We start from the raw sequence: 24951 nt of genomic DNA, 5'->3' as shown, positions 1-24951 counted from the left end.
TTATTTTATAATTTATTTACTTGCTTTCTCAACATAAAGAAAATAAACAAACATAGAGGAAGGAGAGAACCGATTGGAGATGTCCATAAGAGCCAATGGCTCATTTTAAGAGCATAATTAAGTCTTTTCTTGGCCATCCAAGATTAAATTAGATTGACCTTAAATATAGATGAATCAAGCGATTAATGTTTTAACTTTTGTGAGGTTAGGACTTTTATTGTGGAGCAATTCTCCATTGTTTCCAGTGTTGGAAAACCTTAAGAGGATCACACCATAACTTTTAAATAAATTAAGTTTTTAGCTAGCGAGTATTATTTATTCATTTTGCCTTATAGTTTTGAATTCTTAATCAAAATAAATGACTCGCAATTTAACCCTAATATAAGACCGAACAAGCTTTATAGGATTGTGGACTAGTTCTATAGATCCACTAAGGAACCAAACCGGACCGGCGGTTCAGTTCCTGAATGGATCCATAGAACTAATGGGCGGGTCTTTGTTCTAATTTTTTGAAATTGATTCTTAGTGTGCGGTTCCTAGTTCCAAGGTGGGAACCGCCCACCCAGATCATGCTCACTCGTAGCAATTGACGTAATAATAATATTTATTTAACATGGTAATTCCAATCTTTTACTAAGTTGAGTTATCCATATGAAGGGAAAATTATAATATCATCTTGAACTTTAATCCTCGTGTCAAAATAACCATACCCACATCTCAAAACCTACCATTAACATTCTTGTTATTTACATTGTATATACATATATAGAGATATGCCCAGAAAACACATCATTTTTCCGTCACGTAATCTACAATACATATTTAAAGTGTGTTTACCAATATATGTTTGCACCAAGCGTATGCCGAGTAGTTACTTTCATTTTCTCTGGTGATCTTACAAAAGGGGATTGTGCCCAAATCCTAAATGAAAACGTGACGAGCACGACCCAATTTATAAAGAGATACTTGTATCCAATATTACATATACAGTGAATAAAAAACTATTAGAGTAATTAAATATTAAATCTCACTACTCTAATAAAAACGTATCAATTGGAACCCTTTTTCTACTGCAATTCTAAAGTCGATACTTTTAGTGAGAAACAATGCCAGACAAACAGCAATCACAAAGCGATTCCTTTCTTTTGTAGCTGAATTAGTTTGGCTGTTCTGTATTTATGATATAAAACCAATTCATTTAGACTCTACAGCAAGAATTGTGCTTTGATGCAATAAATTTGAATTTTTTTGTATCGATTATGGGAAAATAAATAGTATTAAAATGATGAATTAATAGCATTTAATTACAACTTCAATTTACTAAGGAACTAAACTATTATATCACGTGGGGCTGAAGGTTAAATTTGGATTGAAATTCTTCTCATACACAATCAAACCAAACCATGGGAACGGCTCTCCAAGCCAGAGCCCGGGCCAGCCCAATAGAAGGCCCGATCCGTCCGCCACGAAGACCGGCCCATGGGCCGTAAATAGGTCAAAAACCCAAAGCGGAAGCAAATCGGCGTGGGTTGTTCTGGTTCCCTCCATTGCTGCTGCTGCTGAGAAGAACCACAGCTGCTTGAGCTTCTGCTTCTTCGAGCGCATTCACTTCCTTTGCAGCAGCAGGAATTCGTGCGAGGAGGAGGAGCTGCTGCAATCGAGCTGTGAGGGGGCCTCGCGAAGATGGTGAGGCTGTCGGCGGACTTGATCTGGAAGAGCCCCCACTTCTTCAACGCCATCAAGGAGCGGGAGCTCGACCTCCGAGGTAACTCCGCGTGCCACCGTTTTCCGCCCCTAAGCGTCCTTTTACCCCGGCGGCTTCGCGCGAGCGCGGGGGATGTTTTCGATGGGTCGGTGACCGAGGTTTCGTTCGTGGTGTTTTTTTTCTGTGATTAGGTAACAAGATTGCGGTGATCGAGAACTTGGGGGCCACTGAGGTTCGTTCTCTTGTTCTTTTTTTGTAATTAGGGTTTCGCGTGCTGAGAATGAATGCGTGAGTGCCCCTGGTTGGTTGCCAATTTTTGGGAGTCTTGTGAGGAATGATTGGACGCAATGAGGAGGCTGGTTATCGTTTATGCTGCGAAGAAGGGGTTTTTATGCGTATGTGATTGTGGGGTATTGGGGTTTTGTTGTTTTTTTTGCTAATGTGAGTTGCAAGCATGAGATGTTAGGAGAATTTAGTGTTTCTTGAGTGGAGTTCTTGGTGACCTATTATTCATGTTATGCTCAGGAAAAGCGTCTAGTGGAGTTAATTTTTGGGTACTCCTGGCTTAGGTTAGCCCAATGCCCATTCTGCTTGGTGTGCGGATTGGGCTAACATAGCTCGGGAGCATGTGGGACCTGCATGATACAACTGCTCATGTGAAATGGGCTAACATGAGCTGGGAGTGCCTAATAATTCCTCCATCTGGTGTCTTATTTTAAACTCAGCAATTGCAAGATGCACACGTTGATGACAATCTGGTGCATTGTTAGTGAAACTCTCTTGACACTTAGAGCATCTTGTTCACTGTTGTTTGATGGAGCTTATGTGTTATTTGTTTTGTCAAGTGGAGAGACACCTTTGATAGTATACTGCTTATTATCTGGTCAATCATTGCTCAGAACCTGCTGACTCCTGTAATTTCTAACTTCATCAAAAGGATCTAGACCATACAATGGAATTCTCGTCATCTCTCTCTCTCTCTCTCTCTCACACACACACACACACAGGTTGTGATATGGTAAAACAAAGACATTAGTTTTCATTGTTTGCTATTTGTCATTACATGGTTTTCTCTTAATTTTATATTACTAGTCTGCTGATGCACTAAATCAAATAATGTATGTGGCATATCTTAGGAAGAGCAACTTCATGCTTTTATTTGGTGCAGGACCAATTTGACACTATTGATTTGTCCGACAATGAGATCGTTAAGCTGGAAAACTTTCCATACCTTAATCGGTTGGGTACTTTGCTTATAAATAACAATAGAATTACTCGCATCAACCCCAATATCGGAGGTAATAATGGCAATCAGATGATTGTTTGACATCTCTTTTGTTTAGCCAAAAGTTCACATTACCTCTTCATTTCCTTGGCAGAGTTCTTACCGAAGTTGCACACGCTGATTCTTACAAACAACAGATTGGTCAACTTGGCTGAGATTGATCCTCTTGCATCCCTTCCAAGGCTCCAATATCTTGGTTTGTTGGATAATAATGTCACAAAGAAACCCAATTATAGGTTGTATGTGATTCACAAACTAAAATCGCTTCGGGTGCTGGATTTCAGGAAAGTAAAAAGCAAGGTTTGTTGACCATTTGCAATTTGTATTCTTTCCTGGCATGCCTTTTTCTTCATGTTTGGAAGTGCATAATAGTTATAGACTGAATGCTACCTGCCAGAGCGAAAAAGCATTATCTGATGATGCTTCTATCCTCAGTCATTCTTTTCTTACATAGATTTAGTATCGCAGAGCCTTAGAAGCTGCTTGGATGGACTTTGGGGTGACTTTAAACCATCCACTAGGCCTCATTTCATGCTTCCTGGCAAATTAAAATTATTTTTCAAATTATATTCCAAACTAACATGACGAAATTATACCTTATTATTGGTTTGTTTTCTTGGTAGTTAATAGGGTACAGTTACTATGGAATCTTTCAATGGACTTCACTAAGTGGTCTGTTCATCTGTGATTAAGGTTAAAATGTACATGTTGAAATCTTGTATGCAGGCAGTCATTCTAGTTGGTCAATTACTGCAAAACAAAAGGGGAAGAACTCTCTGATAAAGAAAAGAAAAAAGCAGGGTAGATCAAATATCTTAAATGCGTGTATTCACTACTGGCAAGATGCCAAAGAAGCCCTAAAGAGGCCAAAGCTCCATGTTCATGGCATAATTATTGATAAATTGATTCGGCATCCTCTTTTACACACAGCATCAATACAAAACAATCCTTCTACACACCTAATTGTTTAATGCCCAAATGCTAGAGGTCCTTTTTTAGGTTGTTGCACGGGAACCATTGTGGTGAATATATACTTTCTTCGATATCATTTTCTGTCTATACAGAGCAGGGAGAAATTTTATCTGTGTTTTCGTGGGTTTTGTTATTCAGTGTTTCAACAGCACATCCATTAAACAAGTTTTTCTACCTCTCCATGTTTACCTGTCCTTTTCCTGTTTGAATGCCTCTCTGCTCAATTTTTTTGACCAAAACATTCTGCTCAATTAAATTGCGGTTCAATAGCCGAAAGTAATGATTCTATTTGTTTTAGAAAGAATCTAAAACACAATTTGTTTCTGTATTTCTAGTTTTGGAAAGAATCTAAAATACTGATTGTTAATAATGTTCTGCATTATAGGGGGATATCAGAAGAAAAATATCTATTTTCATCTCATTGCTGTTTGACTTATCTTGCGTCCTCTTTCACTCACAAAATCAGTGCAAAATGGTCCTCCTGCCCTCCTTGCCCAACTGTCAGTGCCTTTTTGAGGTCATTGACTGGAAAGTATTGTGCTGAACTTTTGTTTACTTTGATATCATTTTGAGTCTATACATAGCAGAGAGAAATTTTTAGCTTTTCTTTGGTTGCTATTGTTCATTGTTCCCACACAACATTTGTAAAATACACCTTGTCTTCTTCTGGGTTTATCTATCGTTTTCCAGAGTTTGAATAACTCTTTGCTCCAAAGTAATGGTTTTATAGTCTACATTTAGATATTAAATTATTCTTTTTTTTAAAGTTGTGTCAGAAGTCTTAGAGCCTGTTTGGATTGATTTTTACCTTTTGTTTTGTGCTTAATCTAAATCTTGTACCTCATGCACTTTGACTTTTTCTAAATCCGAAACTTCTGAAATTTTCAAGACAACCAAATATTGATATGAAGATTCACATATATAATTTTCTGGAGTTTTAATGATATTTTAGATTTGTGAGAGCAAAAGAGTACATTTCAGTTTTGCTCTAGTGTAAACAAACAGATCCTTAATTATTGCATTTGTAGTTTCAAATAGAATTTCAACTGCATTGATCTGTCCTTTTCCTGGGTTTGAATAATTTTTTGCTCCAAATAACTGGTTTTGTATTCTACTTCTACTCATTCTTGTAGTTGAGTCTAATTATTTTATATCTAGTTTCAAAGAGAAATAGTAGATTTATTATTAATTTTCCTGGATGATAGGAGAGATTAGAAGCAGAACAGCTATTTTCATCTAAAGAAGTCGAAGAGGAAGCTAAAAAGGAATCGACAAAGACGTTTATGCCGGGAGAGGTTCAAAAGGTTTCTGAACCCACCGAAGAACAGCAGGCTCCAAAAGTTGTTGCCCCTACACCGGAGCAAATCATTGCTATAAAGGTATTGCCTTTACTTTGCATGAACTTTCAGTGTTTCTGCAATTTTCTTTTTTCTTTCCTTTAAGATGAGTGATAGATATTTCAATTTTGTTGAGTGTTTTAACTAAATTTTGTGCTTTGAAATTGTTTTTTGAGTACCTCATTGAAAAAACTGGATCTAGGGTTAGATCTGGTTTCATATGCTATCTTTCAGTTAGATTTGTTTTCTTTTTCTTCTGCATTGGTGATTAACACTTCTCTGACTAGTCAGTCAGGAGAATCTTCCAGAATTGGAACAGCAAGTTTTGGTAACAGTGTCATTTTAGGTCCATAAACCTGTCTCTTTGAATCAATTTGGTTGTTGAGCTATTAGTTGGTTCCCAAGCTTGTCAACCATTTTCTGATTCATCTTTATAGTGCAAATTTCCATAAACCTGATAAGTGAATTTCTTAATTGACAAATTGATGCGTCCTGATTAACACAACTGACAACCACAACTTACAAAGCTAAAGTAATTCAATTAGAATTTCCACGTTAAATCCTTGTGAGTTATATTAATTGATCATCAATTCTTCAAAAAGTAAAAGTGAGGCCCATGAACTTCCTCTGACATCCCCAGAGAGAAAAGTGAGGAAATTGCATTGGAGAGGCCTATTTAAGAAGTCAATAGCTTTAGGACCCTATTAGGAAAAGGAAGATCTACAGCAAAGATTTACTACCGACTTCCTCCTGAGCAATCTTAGTTGTATTGTTATGGAGATTTCAAACTTCAGAGAAAAATAAATAACTCTCTTTAGAGAATTCCCTGTGTTTAGTAATAGAGCTGCTTTTCTGGATCATTTGTTCTGAAGAGCTCTTGATTGTCCATTTGCTACCATGTCGAATGCAAGATGCAACTATACTGTGCCAATGCATTCGAGTTAGATAATTGATCTGTTCCATCAAAATGGTTTCTGCAAATGGGAACCGTGTTCTTCTTTTATTAAGCTGGGGATCGTACATAGTTTGATTTTTGTTCTCTCTTGCAGGCGGCCATAGTGAATTCACAGACCCTTGAAGAGGTTGCCAGACTTGAAAAGGTGCTTAGATTTTTCTTTATTAAAGTTGTGCACCTTTCCATTATGTATGCATTTGTTTTGTGTCTAATATAATGCAGCGCTTATAATTGGAATGAGCAGGCTCTGAAGTCAGGTCAGCTTCCGGCGGATCTGAAAATACCGGAGGTTGTTACTGGGGCTGGAAGTGTCGAGGAAAGAGATGAAGAAATGACTTATACTAATCAAGATGAAGCTGATGTTGAACAGAAGAATGTAGAGGAGCAAACAGACAATGAACCTGCGCCCATGGATCAGGTATTACTCAAATGTCTTTGCATGTGGATAGCTGCCTGTATCCACAAATTCCTGTCTCTCTCTTCTGCTCTCTCTTATGCTACAGCTCTTGGCAAAATCAAGACTTTTCAGCATTTATTATGACTTTCTCAGCCATTTTCTTCATATCAAAAATTTCAATTTCTACCATTAGTACTTAAATTGCATAAATTTGAAATGAATTGGTTGTTGCGGCCCATTTGCTAAGCTGGAGCATCTAATGACTGGGTGCAACAAAGTAGGCATACCAAGAGTTCATCAAGCTAAGTCAAGTCCATAATTTTGTACTCAAACTTAGCTTAAATGGAGTTAGAAGTTAATTCACAACTAAATTTTGAGTCAACAATGGAAAGCTACACAAGTTTTGTGCTTGGGTTGATCTCAAAGTTGTGCTTGAGGATCAAAAATACTGAAAAAGTTCACTTTGCCATTTAAATAGGTATTTGGACCTTCTCAGATACCTAAAATACAAGGCACATAAAAGCCAAAACCCGTTAAGCATGTAATTTATCTACAAGTATCTAAAATATAGAATGTTGGCAAGACAATTAGGCTTGAACCACCTGGAGTCCTAAATGGTTGACTAAACTTGACAATCATTAGTTCAAATATCTGCTCAACATATTGAGTTCACCAAGTGTACTTGACAATAAAAATTGGATTATTATTGGGTCCATCAGTGTAGATAAATCTTTTCACAATTATTGCTGGATGAATGACGTGTTTTGGAGTTAATTTTGTAATCGAGTTCTTCGACATGTCAACAATACGGTGGTAACTGTATGTAACTCATTAGTTTTAGGACATACTTTGTTCGTTCACCATTTAGGTGATGGGTTGGAATCCTTTTTGTTGCAATTCTTTCTACTTGTTCTTGCAAGTATTTTGGTTTGATTTCATAGTCCTAGTCTTTTGTCTGGGATATCTTGGAGCAGAGCAATTACTAAGATGTCTTTATTTCATCCTTTTTCAGGAATAGGAGGTTTCAAGTGGTTGGTTTATCGGACAGTTCTTCGTCATCAGCCTTGGAATGGAAAGAGCCAGCGATCTGGGAGAGTGCTGGATGTTGTCCATGTATAATTAATTATGGAAGGGGCGAATATGTTTTCCCTTTTCATCTGTTGGTTAGAACTGAACCCAATTTGTACTTTAATATCTCTCCCAGTTTGCCAGTAGGATGAATCCTCCCTGTCTCTATTAGATATTCACCTCTAGAGCCATTTTCTGGTAGTTTTAAGGAATTTTAGATGAATATTTTTTTGTGCACGATAATTGCCTAAGCTTTTGTTTGCGGATAAATATCATTCTCATGGAAAGGAAGAGAGCGTCTTTTGCTTGATCCGTAGTCTCTCTCTCTCTCTCTGAGTTGGTGTCTACTGATTGGACCTAATCCTCTCGATCGCATTTCTCTCTTTGTTATACAAAGTTAGTCCCAACAAGGGCTCCTCCAATTGTTCTATTCATTTGTTTTGATTTTGGTAAATGAGGAGACAACAATGGCAATGCGATCTTTGGGCTGTGAAGATAAATTGGTACCAGCAGAATTGCCAATTTGCTTCGTTGTCTTCACGTGGATTTTGACTGATAAATTTCACTGACCAGATCAGTTGCTTGGAAGAGTGGGCAAATAGCTATAGCTTTTACTACTTGTGAGGGGAACTGAGTGAAATATATCGTGGTAGAGCGAATGGCAAGTAAGCGAGAGATAACAATTTAATATCTTTTATAGCTATATCAACTTAATCACATATTGATAATCAGGGCGGCTTGTTTCTGCTTTTTGTCATTACCAAGGCCCTTGGTCCAAGGGTAACATCTATAGGCGGCATGGAATGTCCGAAACGGGTTGGTTTCGGAGGTAAGACAACTGGAGTTATCCAATCCTGAAATGATGAAACGTCATGTGATCAACGTGACACGATAAATACTAATCAAGAGACCCACATCGTACTTCCCGTCCGAGACAGAAACTACGGTTGGAACGTTGTCCCTCAAATAGCCGCGAATCAAACAAAGGAATTGTTGTTTACAAGGTTGTCTACAAGGACTTCCCAATAAACAAAGGCACGAGTGGAAACCTGTCGCCTTGGAAAAATGCTGGATGGCATAGTGCAACATAAAGAAAGAAGAGTGGGGACGTGGACATTCCTTTCTTCCTTCCTGGGACATCACACAAGGTGCGCTTCGCTTTGAAACAGGAAAATGTGAACCCAGGTGACGGATGATATTGCAGCAGGCTGAAGAAGTTTGGAGACGATGGCGAACCATTCGTTTGGCAAGATCGATCTGGAAGACATTCCTGCTTTATCTTCCGTCTTTTCGGGACGAAATCTAGTGCTGGCGTTGGCTTTTGTTCTCCTTGGATTGCTCTCCACTAGAAATTATAACCATTGCTCTTATCTTTGGATGTGGAGTCCATGGAGAATTCGCTTCCCTCGCGTCTACGGCGGGAGGCTTCTCTGGGTGGGGATTGCCTTTGCTCCTCGTCAGCTACGTTCGGTCCTAAACAGAATTTTTCATCGCTCATCCGAACCCGACAATGTCGAAAACCATCCAGAGATGCTTGATGATGCCACCTCCGACCTTGTGCCAAGTAGGTATTCCACTTGGGTTTGATAGGAGAAATTGCGAGAATTTTCGCATTTGTTGGAAATAGGGAGCACAGTTTTCTCATCCCTTACTGTGATGTCCCTGCGATATTTATCGGTCACGGTCACAGATTTTTCCTTGTACTTTAACTATACAGCTCTATCCCGACAGCATCTGATTCAAGAAAAAATGGTGCAGATGCAGCCTTAGACGAAACTGATCTGAAGGAACTGATGTCTTACATAACGGAGTCCGATGGCGGTCCGCCATGGCAGCTGATGATGGAGAGACCAACTCAAACCCTGACATACCAAGCTTGGTTCAGAGACCCACCGGTAAAGTTCATCTTCTTGTCTAATAATCTGATCATCTTAGATTGATGCTCATCCTCTCAAACTACCGTGTCGAACGACAATCTTCGAACCAACTGCCCTACCTTGCCTTAAATTCTTGGAAGCAGTTAGTCACATGTTCATGGAGATTTCTTAGACCTCCTGCGTAATTCAGTGCTGGGAAACTGTGCAATCGTTTTTGCATTCGCAGCATCGGATACATGGTCTCTGCGACAATTTCTGTAGCACCTAGATCTCTCTTTCATGCAGATTGAAAACTGGGAAACTAAAGAAGTTTTTTGCGAAGCCATTCTACTTCTACCCCCAATTTTTTTTTGGTAACGAGGGGTTCTGGTTGATAGTCTCGCACTGCCACGCGTGACGGTCGCCTTCATCGTCCAAATTGTTGTTATTGCTCTTATTTCAGGTTGGCCCGACACAGTATCGCACGAGAACAGTTTTCACGAACATCTCGCCCGACTTACTGAGGGACTTCTTCTGGGACGACGAATTCCGTCTCAAGTGGGAAAAGATGCTAGTCTACTGCAGGACTTTACACGTCTGCCCACGAACTGGAACCATGGTTGTTCACTGGATAAGAAAGGTACTGAATCATTATAGCAGTACATTCAACTATTTCCCTCTAGGAGCTAATATACAGATTTGGGTGTGTAGTTACCGCTGATCCGCACGGGGCGAGAGTACGTCATCATCCGTCGCATTTGGCAATCTGAATCCAGCTACTACTTCGTGACAAAGGTAAAATGTTCGCTTGAATTCCGGAACCATCTTCTTAGAGCCAATTTTGGTCTAGATAAGTTATCGGGCCGTCCAAATGCATTTTAGTTGTAACTTCCGCCCAGGCGAGAAGGTCATTCTTGCTACTTTAGGATGGGGAACCAAGAACCGACGTGCATGACATCTGTTGGATCTTTACCGTTGATGAAGTTCGTCTGGAGATTAAAGGCGAGTTTCTATCAATACAGGGAATGACATATCCATCTCTACCGAGTCGCAGAAATACGCGAAGAGTAGAGCTCTATTATTCTAGTTGGTGCATAAATCCAGGTACTTCTTTCCTCTTTCAATAACCACTGATATCCTCTCATAGGTTACACAAGGGGAGGTTTTGGTGCTGACAATGTCTATAATTCTTCCAGTAGAATCAGGGAACAGGCAGCAACAGCCCGCATCAGAGGTGATCTTCTTCCATTTCGAGGACAACGGTCTACCGAAGGAGTTAATTAAGATATGTGCCAGGGCGGCAATGTGGGGCCTTGTAAAGAAAATGGAGGCCGCAGTTCAGGCTTACAATCTTGCTCGAGCCAGCGGCGCGCCTCGATCATCTTATGCCATCCTGGCGTGCAAGACCACCGAGTGTGGGCCGATGGCAGTTCCGGCTCCTTCTTCGGAAGTCCACAAGAATGAGAAATCGAAGGATACACGGAAAAGGGATCCCTTGAAATGGCTGGTGGTGGGAGGTGTGTTGATAGCTTCCGGACTGACTTTACAGGTCACTGGCAAGGTCGTGCTATTCCAGTTAGGAAAATGGATGACGCGGCTCCGAAGGGATCGGCGAAAGCATGGAAGCATAGACTAAAATATGGATTCGACTTCGTATTTTGTCGTGCCTAGAGTGGTGACGTTTGTGCCGACGTCTCAGTCGAGCTCTGATTTGTTGCACCAGAGCGAGATATCAGCAACTACAGCGACTAACGCATCTTTCAGTTTTGAAGAACGGCAGAGCGCCACTGCTCCACATGATGAGCACCAAAGTAACACAGAATAATGCAGGTTCTGTCGATCCTTAGGTTTTCAAAAAAGCATAGAACAATTAAAAAAGACAGAAACAAGATACATTGTAATACATTGTTGCCAATCAGGAATTTTTGCCAGGCAATTGATAACCTCGTGGACCTGTCCCAACCATTTCATGCCGCCAGAGCTTGGGTGCTATATACTGCTACGCTTCTAGATCAAGAAAAATGTACTCAGTATAGCTTTCGTTTCAACTTCTCCTAATTTCGACGACTACAATAAGGTCTACCTAGGATCGTCGAAGCCTCAAAAAAGCTAAACCACACGTTCCCACATGTTCGATCGAGAAGTATTCCCATGAGATTATATGGTTAAACCGGCACACATCCATTGAACAATTCGAAGTCATGGTATCTAAATAACTCACTAACGAGCTGATATGCTTTGTGCCACAAGTCACTGAATTCAATGTAGACCACTAAAATGAGAATCTAGAAGCACCAAACATAAATCACCGCATATCAAGACCGTCCCATGTTCCTGTCGTGCCAAATTTAGAACTGCTATGCTGTGCTCTTGTACTCGGGACAACAAGCTTGCTATCCCAACAAGAAGAGATTTGCAACCCAAGGTCACAGTACCACCTATGATTCCTCACCTTAAGAACAACATTGATAGATAAGCATTCAAAACCTCAATAAAGCAATAACCCCGCCCATAGCTGATGCCATCTGCCCATCAGTCATCACACTTATGGAACCAAGAACGTTCCTGTCTAGATGATATCTATCTATAGCCAAAAACAACCAATGCAAATCACACAATCAGATTATCAAGTATATATAGCAACGCAATATATTCAACCCAAATGCAAACAGACTAGTAATAGTAGCAACATGACTTGAAAATCCACCACTCAAGTGAGAGTAGCTGCACCACATGAAGATCCATCACACGTGGTCACGTAAGACCAGAACATTACAGTAGCAATAACTAGTTATTATAACGAGTGGGACCACTCTTAAGTTCATACTGGGTTGATAGAAAAGCTAATAGCTCCTTGCGAAACAGAAGTAGAGAAATAACCAGACCATATAAGGTCCACCCAAGAAGCAGCATCTGAATCAGCAAAGGTACTCCCTTACAGTCCAAACTTAAGCTTAATCCAGTAGAGCATATGCTTCTCCTTCCGATAGAAGGCAGTAGATTTAACCCATTGCAATTTCCGCGTGCTCTCCAAGCAATATGCCCCCACCTAGAACAAAAACATATCGTTAGCAGCCATTACACAGGAACTACCTAGAATGAAAAACACCTGAAAAGAAACTAGAGGCAAAGTGTCCACAAACAAATCAAAATGGGAGGTCCAATAAAAAATCTAGGGAAGGGACAGGGAACCTTGGCTAGGGTTGCATAAATCTTCTTTCGTGCAGCGCCAAAGCAGTAGCATATAGCGCGAGAGCTCGCGCACTGGTGCAGGCAACTCGCCCCATCCTCCTGCACCAGCCGTGGGGGAGAGTTTATTGATTGCTATTCAGAGTCATCATAATATTCACCCTCATCAGAGACCTCATCAAAAGATCGGACATCGAGCTGGTAACGGAGAATCCCCCCAATCCCACCAAAACCTCTACAGAACTGAGATCCCTCTTGCGACTTGTTTGTGACAAACTCGAGTGTGCAACCAAATTGCTTATATTCATTAGCAAACCACTCCAGGAGCGACAGTTTCTCCTGAACCTCAAGCTCAGCTGCGTTGTCAGGATTCCTGAAGTTTTCCTGGTTAAGCTCTTGCTCTTTGTTCATGTGCTTGGTGATAATCTCACCAGTAGTGGTATTTTTCAGTGTGTACCTATTGATATCCAGGTTCTCCCACACAATCAGTATTTCAACAGCACCCATCTCCAGTACTTTCAGCGTGTCATCCACACCGAAAACGTATTTTCCAGTATCCTGGCTTATCTCCTCAAAGTATTTACCAATCAACCGCTTTTCCTGAATGAACTTCACGTTGGCCAATATCTCTGAAGACAACTCAATGGCCTGGTTGAAACCATTCTCACCACCATAAGAAACATCAACAACATTCAGTATCTTGGCCTGAAGACGAGGATCAAACATGTCAGATTGACTCAACTCAGTTTTGAAGTCTGCTGATCCAGCCAGTATAAGTCCTGAAACATTGGGCTGGCTAGTTGATGGATTAATGAAAAACTGTGTGGCTAGCTCAGCCGTCTTCCTCACATAGTTGTGGCGCTTCTCCATTCGAAGACGAGCAAAACGAAGAGCTGACTGCCCACCTCTTCCATGCTTCTTCGGCAGGTCCACACTGAATTTGTGAAGCACCTCCCTCGTATTACCACTCAGAGTCCCAAAGAGAGTTCCATTACCATCCATGACAATGAAACCGAACTTATCATCAGATTCTAAGAGTTCATTCAGAGCTTCAGTATGGAACTTGTTGTCACACAGGTAAAGAGATGCATTGATGGGCCTGAAAGGCTCAAAATCGATGGTCACCTTCTTCTCCTTTCCATCTTCAGTGACAATTGTGCCAGTGTATAGCACAAGCCCATTAGGAGGAACCTTGTTGTAAAGCTTGAGCCTCTGCTGAGCGGACGTGATCGCGCCAAGCACAGATTGTCGATTCACCCTGCTCTTGATGTTCGATGCAGTACCAAACTCATCGCCAAGCATTTTTGTAACTCGAGAGATTTGATCACGAGGAGGCATGATCAGAGAAATCATGCTTGTGCCATTGCCTCTTGCAGCTTCCAAAGCCTTGATCAATTTCTTGATCTTCCATATCTCGATGTTCTTGTCAGTCTCATGACCATCAGCCATCCCTACGTTCAAAAGCTCACAGCAAAAGTAGCCAAGCGACCTGAAAATAACAATCCATCAACTCCATAAAACCAAGCATTACATCATTACAACCAGCAATCATTCAGTGAAAACCAACAACTTCTAATACATCCACATTCATTTAAGACGTCGAACACATAACATACATCTTCCAATCTATCAACTCCCCCAGTTGAGAAAACTGAACAATCATAACCATCTTCCGATCAATCGATTAACACCACAAAACACGCCACTAATAAAACAGGTACCCAAAGGCTCAACTAGCACTATTCCATGATAATTCAGGGAAAAAACAACATATTCTAAACAACTGAGCACTCGTATACCGACGACAAAACAAAGTAGCATAACCATAACATAACAGACTCAAACAGACGGATAATTTCCCATCTTTCTTGGCATATCACATCAAATTTACAGATCTTCTCTATAAAAAAAAAAGTCAATCAGGTAAAAGAACAATTTTTCATCATATGGGAAAATCACAGTCATCAGGCATAAAAAAAATTTCCATCGACATGTAATATCCAATGGCCCACTTGATCATGAATGAACCCACAAAACCCTCACCAGACAACAAGATGGGCAATCCTGAAAATCTTCAAACAACAAAACATGGGTTCGCTGCCAACCTAAGCAACATAAGGGGGAAAAAACACAAAACGCAAAACTCTACAATCCTACAAACACGAATTCAATACAACAAGATCGACATAGAATACCCAATGGCTCAACTGATCATGAACGAACCCACAAAACCCTTGACAGACAACACGATGGGCAATCCTGAAAATCATCAAACAAAAAAACATGGGCTCGCTGCCACCCTAAGCAACACAGGGGAAAGAAAAAACACGAAACACGAAACGCTACAAATCCTACGAACACCAATTCAAAACAACAAGATCGACATTGAATACCCAATGACCTAATTGATCATGAATGAACCCACAAAGCCCTCAACAGACAACAAGATGGGCAATCCTGAAAATCATCGAACAACAAAACATGAGCTCACTGCCACCCTGAGCAACAAAGGGTAAAAAAAAAAAAACGCAAAACACAAAACTCTACAAATCCTACAAACACAAATTCAGAACATCAAGATCAACATAGAATACCCAATGACCCAATTGATCATGAATGAACCCACAAAACCCTCCACAAACAATAAGATGGGCAATTCTGAAAATTATTGAACAACAAAACATGGGCTCACTGCCGCCCTAAGCAACATAGAAAAAAAAAACATGAAACACAAAACTCTAAGAATCCTATGAACACAAATTCAGAACAACAAGATCGACAGAGAATACCTAATGACCCAATTGATCATGAACATACCCACAAAACCCTCGACAAACAACAAGATGGGCAATCCTGAAAATCATTGAACAACAAAACACAGGCTCACTGCCACCCTAAGCAATGTAGAAAAAAAACACAAAACACGAAACTCTGTGAATCCTACAAACATGAATTCAGAACAACAAGATCGACAGATAATACCCAATTGATCAGGAACAAACCCACAAAACCCCCGACAGAACAAGATGGGCAATCCTGAAAATCATCTAATAACAAAACACAGGCTCACCACCACCCCAAGCAACATATGAAAAAAACACAAAACACGAAACTTTACAAATCCTACGAACACAAATTCAGAACAACAAGATTGACATAGAATACCCAATCACCCAATTGATTAGGAATGAACCCACAAAACCCTTGACAGACAACAAGATGGGCAATCCCGAAAATCATCTAACAACAAAACACAGGCTCACCGTCCTCCCAAGCAACATAGGGAAAAATAAAAACACAAAACACAAAACTCTACGAATCCTATGAACACAAATTCAAAACAACAAGATCGACATAGAATACCCAATGACCCAATTGATAAAGAATGAACGCACAAAACCCTCGACAGACAACAAGATGGGCATCGAACAACAAAACACGGAGTCACCAGCCTCCCAAGCAACATGGGAAAAACAAAACACACAAAACATGAAACTCTACGAATCCTACGAACACAAATTCAGAACAACAAGATCGACATAGAATATCCAATAACCCAATTGATCAGGAACAAACCCACAAAACCCTCGACAGACCACAAGGTGGGCAATCCCGAAAATTATCAAATAACAAAACACGGGCTCGCTGCCACCCAAAGCAACATGGACGAAAAACACGAAACACAAAAATCTGCGAATCCTACAAACACGAATTCAAAACAACAAGATCGACATAGAATACCCAATGACCCAATTGATCAGGAACAAACCCGCAAAACCCTCGACAGACAACAAGATGGGCAATCCCGAAAATCACCCAACCACAAAACACGGGCTCGCCGCCACCCCAAGCAACATAGGAAACAAAAAACCCACAACACGAAACGCCACAAATCCTACGAACACGAATTCAGAACAACGAGATCGATCCAAAGAACGCGGAGAATCACAACACACACAGCATAAAAAAATAATATTTATACAGGAAAAGGCGATAACCTGGGAGATTTATGAGGACGAGAGGTCGCGAGGACGATGGCACGAGAGTTTTCTTTTCCTCCGGTTCTCGAGCGTTCCGATTATAATAATGGGGACGGAGGCAAGAGGGCGGCTTTTATAGCGGAAACCCTAACCCCGGTTTTCACTTTTAACCATGGTTAAGGCGAATGCGTGACAGATAACCGGCTCGGGGGCAGCTGATACGATGATGTAAACGACACAAGACTCCACAGAATCCTAGTTTGACACGAGTTCCAACGCGACCCCCCACCCCTCAAAAAATAAAAAATCTGAGAACGGTCGAAGCAGACAAAAAAAGGATAACGTCTCCAGTTTGATTCACGGCCCGAGCAAATAAGATTCGTAAGAAAATATGAGATATGTGATGAGTGTTTTTGGAACCCATTAATCAAATATTAGTATTGTGAAAGTTGAAAGCCCAAATCAACTATTCACTTATTCTGGGCTTTTAATATTATTGAGAATATAAGTCTTAACAATGTTCACGTTTACTATTCATTATTTTCAATTTACATGGAAAAAATTGGAGGGTGTCAACTATCACCTAAGGGGTCATGTATCTCCGGCGACCACTATCCGGGTGCGACCTCAAGCATTACCTAGGTTGCCCGAGGTGTTGCGACCCAGGCATCACCCGGTTCTTACTACCCAAGCAATGCCACTTGAGGATGCCCTTGGTGGCACAACTTCAAGTATCGCCTCGATTGTGTGACCCAAGCGACTCTTGAGGTCACATAACCTCAAGCAAGGTGGGCTAACAACGGTTGAGCTCCATCATATTTAATTTATCAAACAACATAACATTTCGAAAAACTTGTTTATCCCAAAATTATTTATATTTTTTTAAATCATTTTTCTAAAGCCGAATCAAATAGACCATAATCTTGTTCACTATTTTTCCTTGACAAGGGCAAAGTGAATATTTTTGTTCCCAACTTTCTTTCGTTATCAGTAATCTCAATCCCATCCATTAGAGAGAATTAGAGATTCCTCCAAACTAATTTTCAATATTAGAGATATTTTGGTGCATGAAATAATTAGATATTTTATACCAAATTTTTCTTTGACTGTGCATATATCTTGATTAATTTATTATCTTAGATAGTAATATTATAAAGCCTGTAAACATGTGGATGTGCTCTTCATTACACACATCAATATATACAAAATTTCTTATTCCTTTCTTCTGCATATTACATGACACGACCCATATATTTGAAGCTCTAAAATTTCCGCAAATTTATTACTTAACAAATGCTCGTTTGCGAAATCTTTTGAACAGTCAAAAACTTTATATCAAGAGAATTATTGACTTCTAACTATCGAGTATTTCATAGAGCGCGGGGGACTTTATATTATAAGCTTTGTGATTTGATTTTGTTTGAAATTAAACTTTCGATTCGTGGAACTATGAACTTCTGCGTCTTATTGCATAAATGATATTAGAATTGTTACTTTGAATCTATTAGCTTGGCCATTTGTGTTTTCGAGTCGAATCTTTGAATTTTCTTCTTTAATCAAGTCTCTAAACTTGTAATTTGACTAATTGCGTCTATCGTAAGTTTACAAGAGTTTTCAAGTTATAAGCTCGAGTGAAGGTGTTCATGTTGAGATTTCTCGTCACTCGAGATCTAATTGCGACCTTCATTTTTAAGATTATTAGCAAATAGTAAATGGTTCCAAACAGTTTATTCTTGTCAACCTCTAATTCTGGATAATACATTGATTTCAAGTAATTAGATTAATTGTACTTGATTAGAAAAGTTAGGCGAGGTCGATATTTTGAATAGACACACCATAAGTCTAAAAGTGCAATCGAAAAGGATCTACGAATTCAAACATCGAAAAGGATATCTCACCTATTTGAAATAATTCATATGAATACTTCTACTTGCGGTGTTACATATCTAATTTGAAATTCGATGAGCATATGATTAATCAATGAAATCAATTCGATAAGATTTATCTCTCTCTGATGATAATCTATTTGTTTCAAATTGAACTAACTTAGACTACATTATTTTCGCGAAAAATAAATGATTTGAAAAACATTGTTAAAAAAATTATCACACTTGAAATAATTATTTTATTTTTGTCAAAGCTTAAAATAATTAGTTGACAAAAAAATAATTCATATATAAGTATTTTTGTAAATGATGATTTTTTTTTCATTCTTCCGTTTCTGGAAGCGATGCAATGATTAATTTTTAGGAAAATTTATTTCATAGCATTTACTTTCCGTGAAAGAAATGCTCTGTATGATTCAAACAAGATAGACGCAACCCTAATCTATCTCTCGGCAACTTTCTATCTCCCCAAAAAAGTCCTTCCTCTTAAAAAATTTCACCTCCGGACTCTAAACTTTAGCCTGCTTTGCTATACTTTTCTTTTCTAGGCCTCGATTTTCTTTTCTTTCTCTTGGTCCAATATGACAGTCTTTTGGCTTGTTGTCGTGAATAAATCTGCTTAGAACTAGGGGTGTCAAAAATCAAACCGAAAAGTTCAGTTTTTTTTTATTCTCATTAAAAATCAAAATTTTTTTAACCAATTCAGTTTTTATCGATTCAGTTAACCAAACCAAACAAATAAAATCTAATTTTTTTTCCTTTTATTTTGTTAAAAAATCATTTTTAAAATTTTTTTTCTTCTTATTCATCATTCGGCGATCTCCTGCCATAGTGGTAGTTGACAACTAGCTAGAGGTGATTTGGAACCTCGCCACAAGCTGGCAAGGCTTGAGGACATTGACTCCACCATGCCTGATTAGACAAGGCCAAACTCATTTGACGTTGGCTAGCTCGAGTCTTGCCGATTTGGCCACTTAGGTAGGGCTCGAGCCTTGTCAGGCTAGTGAGGCTCGAGCTCACCGGCTAGTTGCCACCGCCGACATGGCTAGCGATCGGCCAATGAAAAAAAAAAGAAGAAGAAAAGAAAAAAAAGAATAAAAAATAAAAATAATTTAAAAATCGATTTTTTTAAAGAATAAAAAATTTATTGAAAGGGGTGCATGTAGGAAAAAAACAAAAATAAAAGTAAAAACTGAAAAGCAAACCAAACTGAATCGAATTGGGCTTTCAGTTCGGTTTAAATTGGATTTCGGTTTGGTTCAATAAATTTCCTTTTGGTTCGATTTTTTTCAATTTGTTTAAAAAAAGAAAACCGAATTGAACTAAACCACTTACACCCTACTTATAGTTATGATAGAAAAAAATCTACTTGTAACTGAAAAATTTGTGAGAAAATTGTCACCAATCTAGCTAATAGGATGCTCGAGACATGGTTTTATGATTTTTGGATTCGGTGTAATCTGTTCTCTCTTGTTTTAGGTGTAAATTTGAATATGAGAGCTTTTATTTCTTGTTCTAATCTACATCTAGGAGTTTCTTAGAAGTGTTAGATTTGTGATGATTCAAAATATTATTGTTGTTGTTTTAGTATAGCAATAGTGTTGAGGATGCCATGCCAGTTTCTGGATGGGAAGATCTTGTCGAATGCCCATTACTGATGATTTTGGTGATTGACTGCCAATTGTTTTATAATACTGTAATAGATCAAGTCTTTTGGGACGAGAGCTAGCTATAAGCCGTATTATTTTGTTTTATGGGTTTTGTTTCGTTTTGTCTTGCGGCTCTTTTGTGAGTCGCTTTGCTTGGAACTTTTCTATGTTTCTATGATTATGACAAACGAATGAAACTGTCTTTGAAAAAAATAAAATGATTCAGTTCAATTTCCATTTCGGCCCCGGGATTTAGTTAAATTCATAGTAAGCGAGACCCGGGAGCCGCGAGGGACCCCAAGCAGAAGTTCACTATTGTGATTTCCCATTTTTCCTGGGCTGGAAAAGGAAATAGAAAAGAATTTCGCGGGCACTTGACCCGGAAAGAAGAAACCCTAAGGCTTGCTCAAACAAAGCTCGGGAAATGGCGGACGGAGCAGCTTCGCTGCTGAACCTCGCCGAGATCGACGGCAGAGGGCGGGCCCTGGTGGCGGCTCGGCCGCTGCGCGGCGGCCAAATCGTCCTCAGGGACTCTCCTATTCTTCTCTACTCCGCTCTTCCCCTCACCAAACCACCACCTCCTTCTTCCTCTTCTTCTTCTTCTTCAGCTGCTTGTTACTGCGACCACTGCTTCAGAATCTTGCCTCCGTCCTCCTCGCCGCCAGCCGCCCCGTGCCCTGCGTGCGGCCGCCACGTGTTCTGCGGCCCCGGCTGCCTCGCCGCCGCCGCCGCGACGTCGCACACCCCCTGGGTCTGCCAGGCGCTCTCCCGCCTGGTCGCTTCCCGCCTGCTCGACGGGCAGCCTGTCGAGCGCCACGTCCAGGCTCGGTTCCTGATCGCCGCTTGCAATCTGGCCACCGTCTCTCCCTCCAATTTTCAGCTGCTGCTCTCTCTCCAGGGCCGCGAGGCGCACGCCGACGACACCGTCTCGGCCGCGCGGTTCCTGCATTCGCTGCTCGCCTCGGTTTGTCCTCCCCCTCCTCCGGGTTCGCCTTTTCCTCTGGGGTTTTCTCTTGAATTGATCGTCGCCTTGCTGTCGAAGGACAAGCTCAATGCTTTCGGTTTGATGGAGCCGGTTTTGTCGCGGGGTGGGGGCGAGGTGGATGGGGAGAGATCGGTGAGAGCTTACGGTATTTATCCAAGAGCTTCTTTCTTCAACCACGATTGCCTGCCAAATGCTTGCAGATTTGACTATGTAGACTCTGCTTCTGATGGCAATGCTGATATAATCGTGCGGATGATCCATGATGTCCCTCAAGGGAGGGAGATCTGCCTGAGTTATTTTCCTGTCAACTTGAATTATGCGAATAGGCAGAGGAGGTTGATGGAAGACTACGGGTTCGCCTGTGACTGCGACCGGTGCAAGGTCGAGGCCAATTGGTCCGATGATGAGAATGAGCACGATGATATTGGCGAAGACGATGATGGTGACGGTGAAGGGATGGATGAGGATGCCGATGAACAAATGAGCGGGTCGGAGGTGGGTATTGCAGAGGAGAAAGAAACGGACTTCCCCCATGCATATTTCTTCGTCAGGTATATGTGCAACAGGAAAAACTGCGGTGGGACATTGGCTCCTCTGCCTCCGTCATCGGATGATGCTCCTTCTGATATAATGGAGTGTAATGTATGTGGTCAGCTCAGGAGGGAGGATGAAGAGGCGGAAGCTGATGGAGAAGAGGATATGGACGAGTGAGCTCCCCCCATTTGCGATGTTGTAAGAAGCTCTTCTCCTTATGGACTCACCTCCAAGAATTTTGTTTTTCTTTCTGATCCATCTTTTGGCCTTGCTATCCAGCCAAGTCAGCTGCGAGTCAATACTTAACAGCAGAGGGACCTAGTTGGCTAACTTGTAGAACTTTGCTATACAATTCAATCTTCTTTTGGTGAAGGTTGTGGATTGCGAGTGCTCTGAGTTTCTAATGTTGCCCCATTCAAGGGAAAAAATTGACCTTGTAGTGCCGAATGCCGTGTGCTCTGTGATTACGGTGGAGCTACTGCTCTCTGGAGGTGAATTTTCTTTCTTTATCTAAACATAGGACGTCGTGTAAAATCTGATAAGTGAAGTTCAGGGAAGTTTTATCATTAGTTCCTTTGTGATATCGAGTATGCGTATCGATGAACTTGCATGTTCTGTGGATCCCATCAAGTCGACTAAGTTGCTCATATTTTCAATCTTCAGATTTTGCAGCTCTTTGGCATTAGGAAAGGTGGTTGAATCTGTTGATAAACAATTTGATCTGATATAGGGGCTTGTGATTTCCCAACCAAATGATGTTGGAAACTTGCCATATTTGCTTTGATTCGATTGTGCAGCGTGTGCGGTTTCTTTCCTTAATAACGTGCTGCTAATAACGGACTGAAGGCTGTTCGTGGTTCTTAAGGTACAGGTTTTTTCCGTGAGTCTCTTGGCATCCTTGGGGGCTATGTAGCCTCGTTGTGTTTTGACTTGTGAGCTGGTGAATTTTTTTAACTCTTCGATAACTAGTTTGACGGCCAAAGATACATCCGGTGTATGATGCTAGTGTCTCTAATCCGAGCTCAACTTGCCTCATGTCCCTAATCTCACCCATACAAGGAATGGCATTCTACTCGCGTGTCCCATTTTTGCTTCCATCATCTCGAGTCTGTGTAGAGACTCATTTTGGTCCGAGATATATGTTTCTTGGTATGTTTTTCAACAGCAACGATGGGGCGAGACAGAAGGAGACCCTTTGTCCTCTCATCTTTCGAAAATGATTCCGAAACAACTAGTCGGCATGAGACGATGAAGGGGTTGCCTTGCATATAATGAGGAGTGTGCTAATGGTAATGGAATGTCTAGAATAAATATCAAAATCCCTACATTGTACAGACAACTCTGTGTGCATTACCGATGTTACGATTAGACAAAACAGTCTAAGACCGTAATCTAAGTTTAACAATAGCCTTAACATCCATTGAACAGAGTGTGAGACTACAGATGAGTCATTATGCAGTTTATAGGTCCTCATGCACCAAACATGACAAACACAGGCATTTCAAATCAATTTGATGATTAAAGTCTGCAAAATTGATATTGCATAACTCAATGTAGAAACTTAAAAAGTATGGGCATCTCATACCATTATGTCACACATGGTTCTTAGTTATATTAGAAAAGTTATTATAAACTAGCATTGTCAGTACATCAACATTTATTTTTTCCCGTGGATGCATATTTTTCTGAGGGTCCAATGAAAAATTTGTTTCACATATCTATAAATTAGATGAAAAGAGGTTCTTTTCGGATGTATAGGAGAAAGAGTAGTGAGAGTGTACGATTGATGCAAGTGGGCTTTGAGTTTTTTCTTTTTAATCTATTCCCCATTTGTTGTTTTGCATTTTTAATATTTTTTTGGTCAATTTTTTTATTTTTTATTTTTAATATAGATATCTATTTCTGTCACAATCTATTTATATGGAGCAACTGCCTTGTTTTGAGGACCAAAAAACCTGTATTATGTTTGCAAACTTGAGAGAGCTTTGTGTGGAATCAAGAAAGCATCAAAAGCATGGTTTGATCATTTTAGCTTGTTTCTTTTAGCATTTGGTTTCTTTTGCAGCATTGTAGATCCTTCGTTGTTCATTCAAAAATCAGATCATGCCATTCTAGCTCTACTTTTATTCGTGGACCATATGATTGTCATTAGTAATGATCCAAACTTGCTTGATGGATTTATTTCTTCATTGAGTAGTGAATTTACAATAAAGGATATAGAGCCATTATATTACTTTTTGGTTGTGGAGGTTAGAATATTATTTGATAGTCTTTATTTGTGCCGACCACAAATGCTTTGTCAATTCTTGAATGTGCTCAAATGGATGTTTGCAAGCCAAGATCCACGCCTATAGCCACTCGCACTCATTGTCTCAAATGCGAAATTACTTTCGAATGTTATATTTAAGTATTGTCAGAACTCTTTAATATCTCACCATCACACATCTAGATATTTCATGTGCGGTCAATTTTATGTCTCAATTCACACATTGGCCTACTATGACTCATTTTCAAATTGTGAAGCACATTTTGCGCTATGTCAGTGGCACAATAAATCGAGAAATGCAGATCTTTCTATAGAGTTGTATGCCTTTTGTGATGAAGGTTGGGCAAATTGCTACTTGACTTGACGATTGACTACGATATTTTGTACTTATAGTAACTGAATATTATGGAGTGCTAAGAAGCAATGAACGATTGCTCGATTTAGTGCCAATATAGAGTATCGTGCAATTGGTTGACAGTAGCTTAGATTGTTTGGATATCTTTCCTTTTAAGAGATTTATGTATTCATCTCTTAAGTCCATCAATATTATTTTGTGATAATATCAGTGCAATTCATATGTTAATATATGCAAGAACTAAACATACCAAATTAGATTATCATTATGTGCGAGAAAAAGTGGCTCGTGGAACTCTTATGACTAAGTATGTTCTGTTTGTGCATTGAATTGTTAATCTCTTCACGAAGCTATTATTCCAAAAAAGCATTTGGAAACTTACGTTGCAAATTGAGAATTTGGGATTGTCCCATTCCCAATTTGAAGGGGAGTTAAGGCGTTGATTTATCAATCAAGAGAGAAGAATATGAAAATGTCAAAGAAAATCACAAGCAAATTCTCGAATATATGAAAATCAAGGGATTTACAGCTT

The 24951-nt window shown here is 39.9% G+C and overlaps 4 protein-coding genes across 6 annotated transcripts; 3 read left to right on the top strand and 1 right to left on the bottom strand.

The window, feature by feature from the left end:
• Window positions 1–1530: 1530 nt before the first annotated feature.
• LOC104422232 (U2 small nuclear ribonucleoprotein A') lies at window positions 1531–8029 on the top strand. The gene is made up of 8 exons (XM_010034488.3): window positions 1531–1765; window positions 1897–1937; window positions 2874–3003; window positions 3085–3290; window positions 5168–5341; window positions 6349–6399; window positions 6499–6672; window positions 7664–8029. The coding sequence occupies exons 1-8, from the start codon at window positions 1684–1686 to the stop codon at window positions 7667–7669; spliced, it is 864 nt and encodes a 287-aa protein (XP_010032790.2). The 5' UTR covers window positions 1531–1683; the 3' UTR covers window positions 7670–8029.
• A 752-nt stretch (window positions 8030–8781) lies between these two features.
• LOC104422230 lies at window positions 8782–11518 on the top strand. Of its 2 annotated transcripts, none has more exons than XM_010034486.3 (6): window positions 8782–9283; window positions 9478–9614; window positions 10039–10215; window positions 10287–10370; window positions 10598–10679; window positions 10775–11518. In XM_010034486.3, the coding sequence occupies exons 1-6, from the start codon at window positions 8947–8949 to the stop codon at window positions 11209–11211; spliced, it is 1254 nt and encodes a 417-aa protein (XP_010032788.2). In that variant the 5' UTR covers window positions 8782–8946; the 3' UTR covers window positions 11212–11518. The 2 variants fall into 2 exon arrangements, with proteins under 2 accessions (XP_010032788.2, XP_010032787.2); XM_010034485.3 differs by having other exon boundaries at window positions 8783–9283; window positions 10772–11518.
• Window positions 11519–12185: 667 nt separating this feature from the next.
• LOC104422231 (eukaryotic peptide chain release factor subunit 1-3) lies at window positions 12186–16899 on the bottom strand. Its single transcript, XM_010034487.3, has 3 exons — window positions 16763–16899; window positions 12768–14253; window positions 12186–12624 (listed from the first exon to the last, which is right to left on the bottom strand). Exon 2 carries the CDS (start codon window positions 14211–14213, stop codon window positions 12900–12902), a length of 1314 nt encoding a protein of 437 aa, XP_010032789.1. The 5' UTR covers window positions 14214–14253; window positions 16763–16899; the 3' UTR covers window positions 12186–12624; window positions 12768–12899.
• Window positions 16900–20617: 3718 nt separating this feature from the next.
• On the top strand, window positions 20618–24602 carry LOC120285981 (histone-lysine N-methyltransferase ASHR2-like). Of its 2 annotated transcripts, none has more exons than XM_039303141.1 (2): window positions 20618–21996; window positions 22471–24602. In XM_039303141.1, exon 1 carries the CDS (start codon window positions 20704–20706, stop codon window positions 21973–21975), a length of 1272 nt encoding a protein of 423 aa, XP_039159075.1. In that variant the 5' UTR covers window positions 20618–20703; the 3' UTR covers window positions 21976–21996; window positions 22471–24602. The 2 variants fall into 2 exon arrangements, with proteins under 2 accessions (XP_039159075.1, XP_039159074.1); XM_039303140.1 differs by lacking the exon at window positions 22471–24602 and adding an exon at window positions 22078–22454 and having other exon boundaries at window positions 20619–21996.
• The last annotated feature ends 349 nt before the right edge of the window (window positions 24603–24951 follow it).

This window comes from Eucalyptus grandis, chromosome 10 (genome assembly GCF_016545825.1).
Source record: "Eucalyptus grandis isolate ANBG69807.140 chromosome 10, ASM1654582v1, whole genome shotgun sequence".
Lineage (NCBI taxonomy): Eukaryota > Viridiplantae > Streptophyta > Magnoliopsida > Myrtales > Myrtaceae > Eucalyptus > Eucalyptus grandis.
Note: the sequence above shows the minus strand (reverse complement) of the source record. Positions and strands in the feature narration are given on the sequence as shown.

Coding starts and splice junctions, on each gene's coding strand:
- LOC120285981 (XM_039303141.1), top strand. CDS start 20,704: ATGGCGGACGGAGCAGCTTCGCTGCTGAACCTCGCCGAGATCGACGGC.
- LOC104422232 (XM_010034488.3), top strand. CDS start 1,684: ATGGTGAGGCTGTCGGCGGACTTGATCTGGAAGAGCCCCCACTTCTTC. Junction 1,766..1,896: donor GCGGGAGCTCGACCTCCGAG/GTAACTCCGCGT, acceptor TTCTGTGATTAG/GTAACAAGATTGCGGTGATC. Junction 3,004..3,084: donor CATCAACCCCAATATCGGAG/GTAATAATGGCA, acceptor TTTCCTTGGCAG/AGTTCTTACCGAAGTTGCAC.
- LOC104422231 (XM_010034487.3), bottom strand. CDS start 14,213: ATGGCTGATGGTCATGAGACTGACAAGAACATCGAGATATGGAAGATC.
- LOC104422230 (XM_010034485.3), top strand. CDS start 8,947: ATGGCGAACCATTCGTTTGGCAAGATCGATCTGGAAGACATTCCTGCT. Junction 9,284..9,477: donor CACCTCCGACCTTGTGCCAA/GTAGGTATTCCA, acceptor AAAATGGTGCAG/ATGCAGCCTTAGACGAAACT. Junction 10,216..10,286: donor TTGTTCACTGGATAAGAAAG/GTACTGAATCAT, acceptor TTGGGTGTGTAG/TTACCGCTGATCCGCACGGG.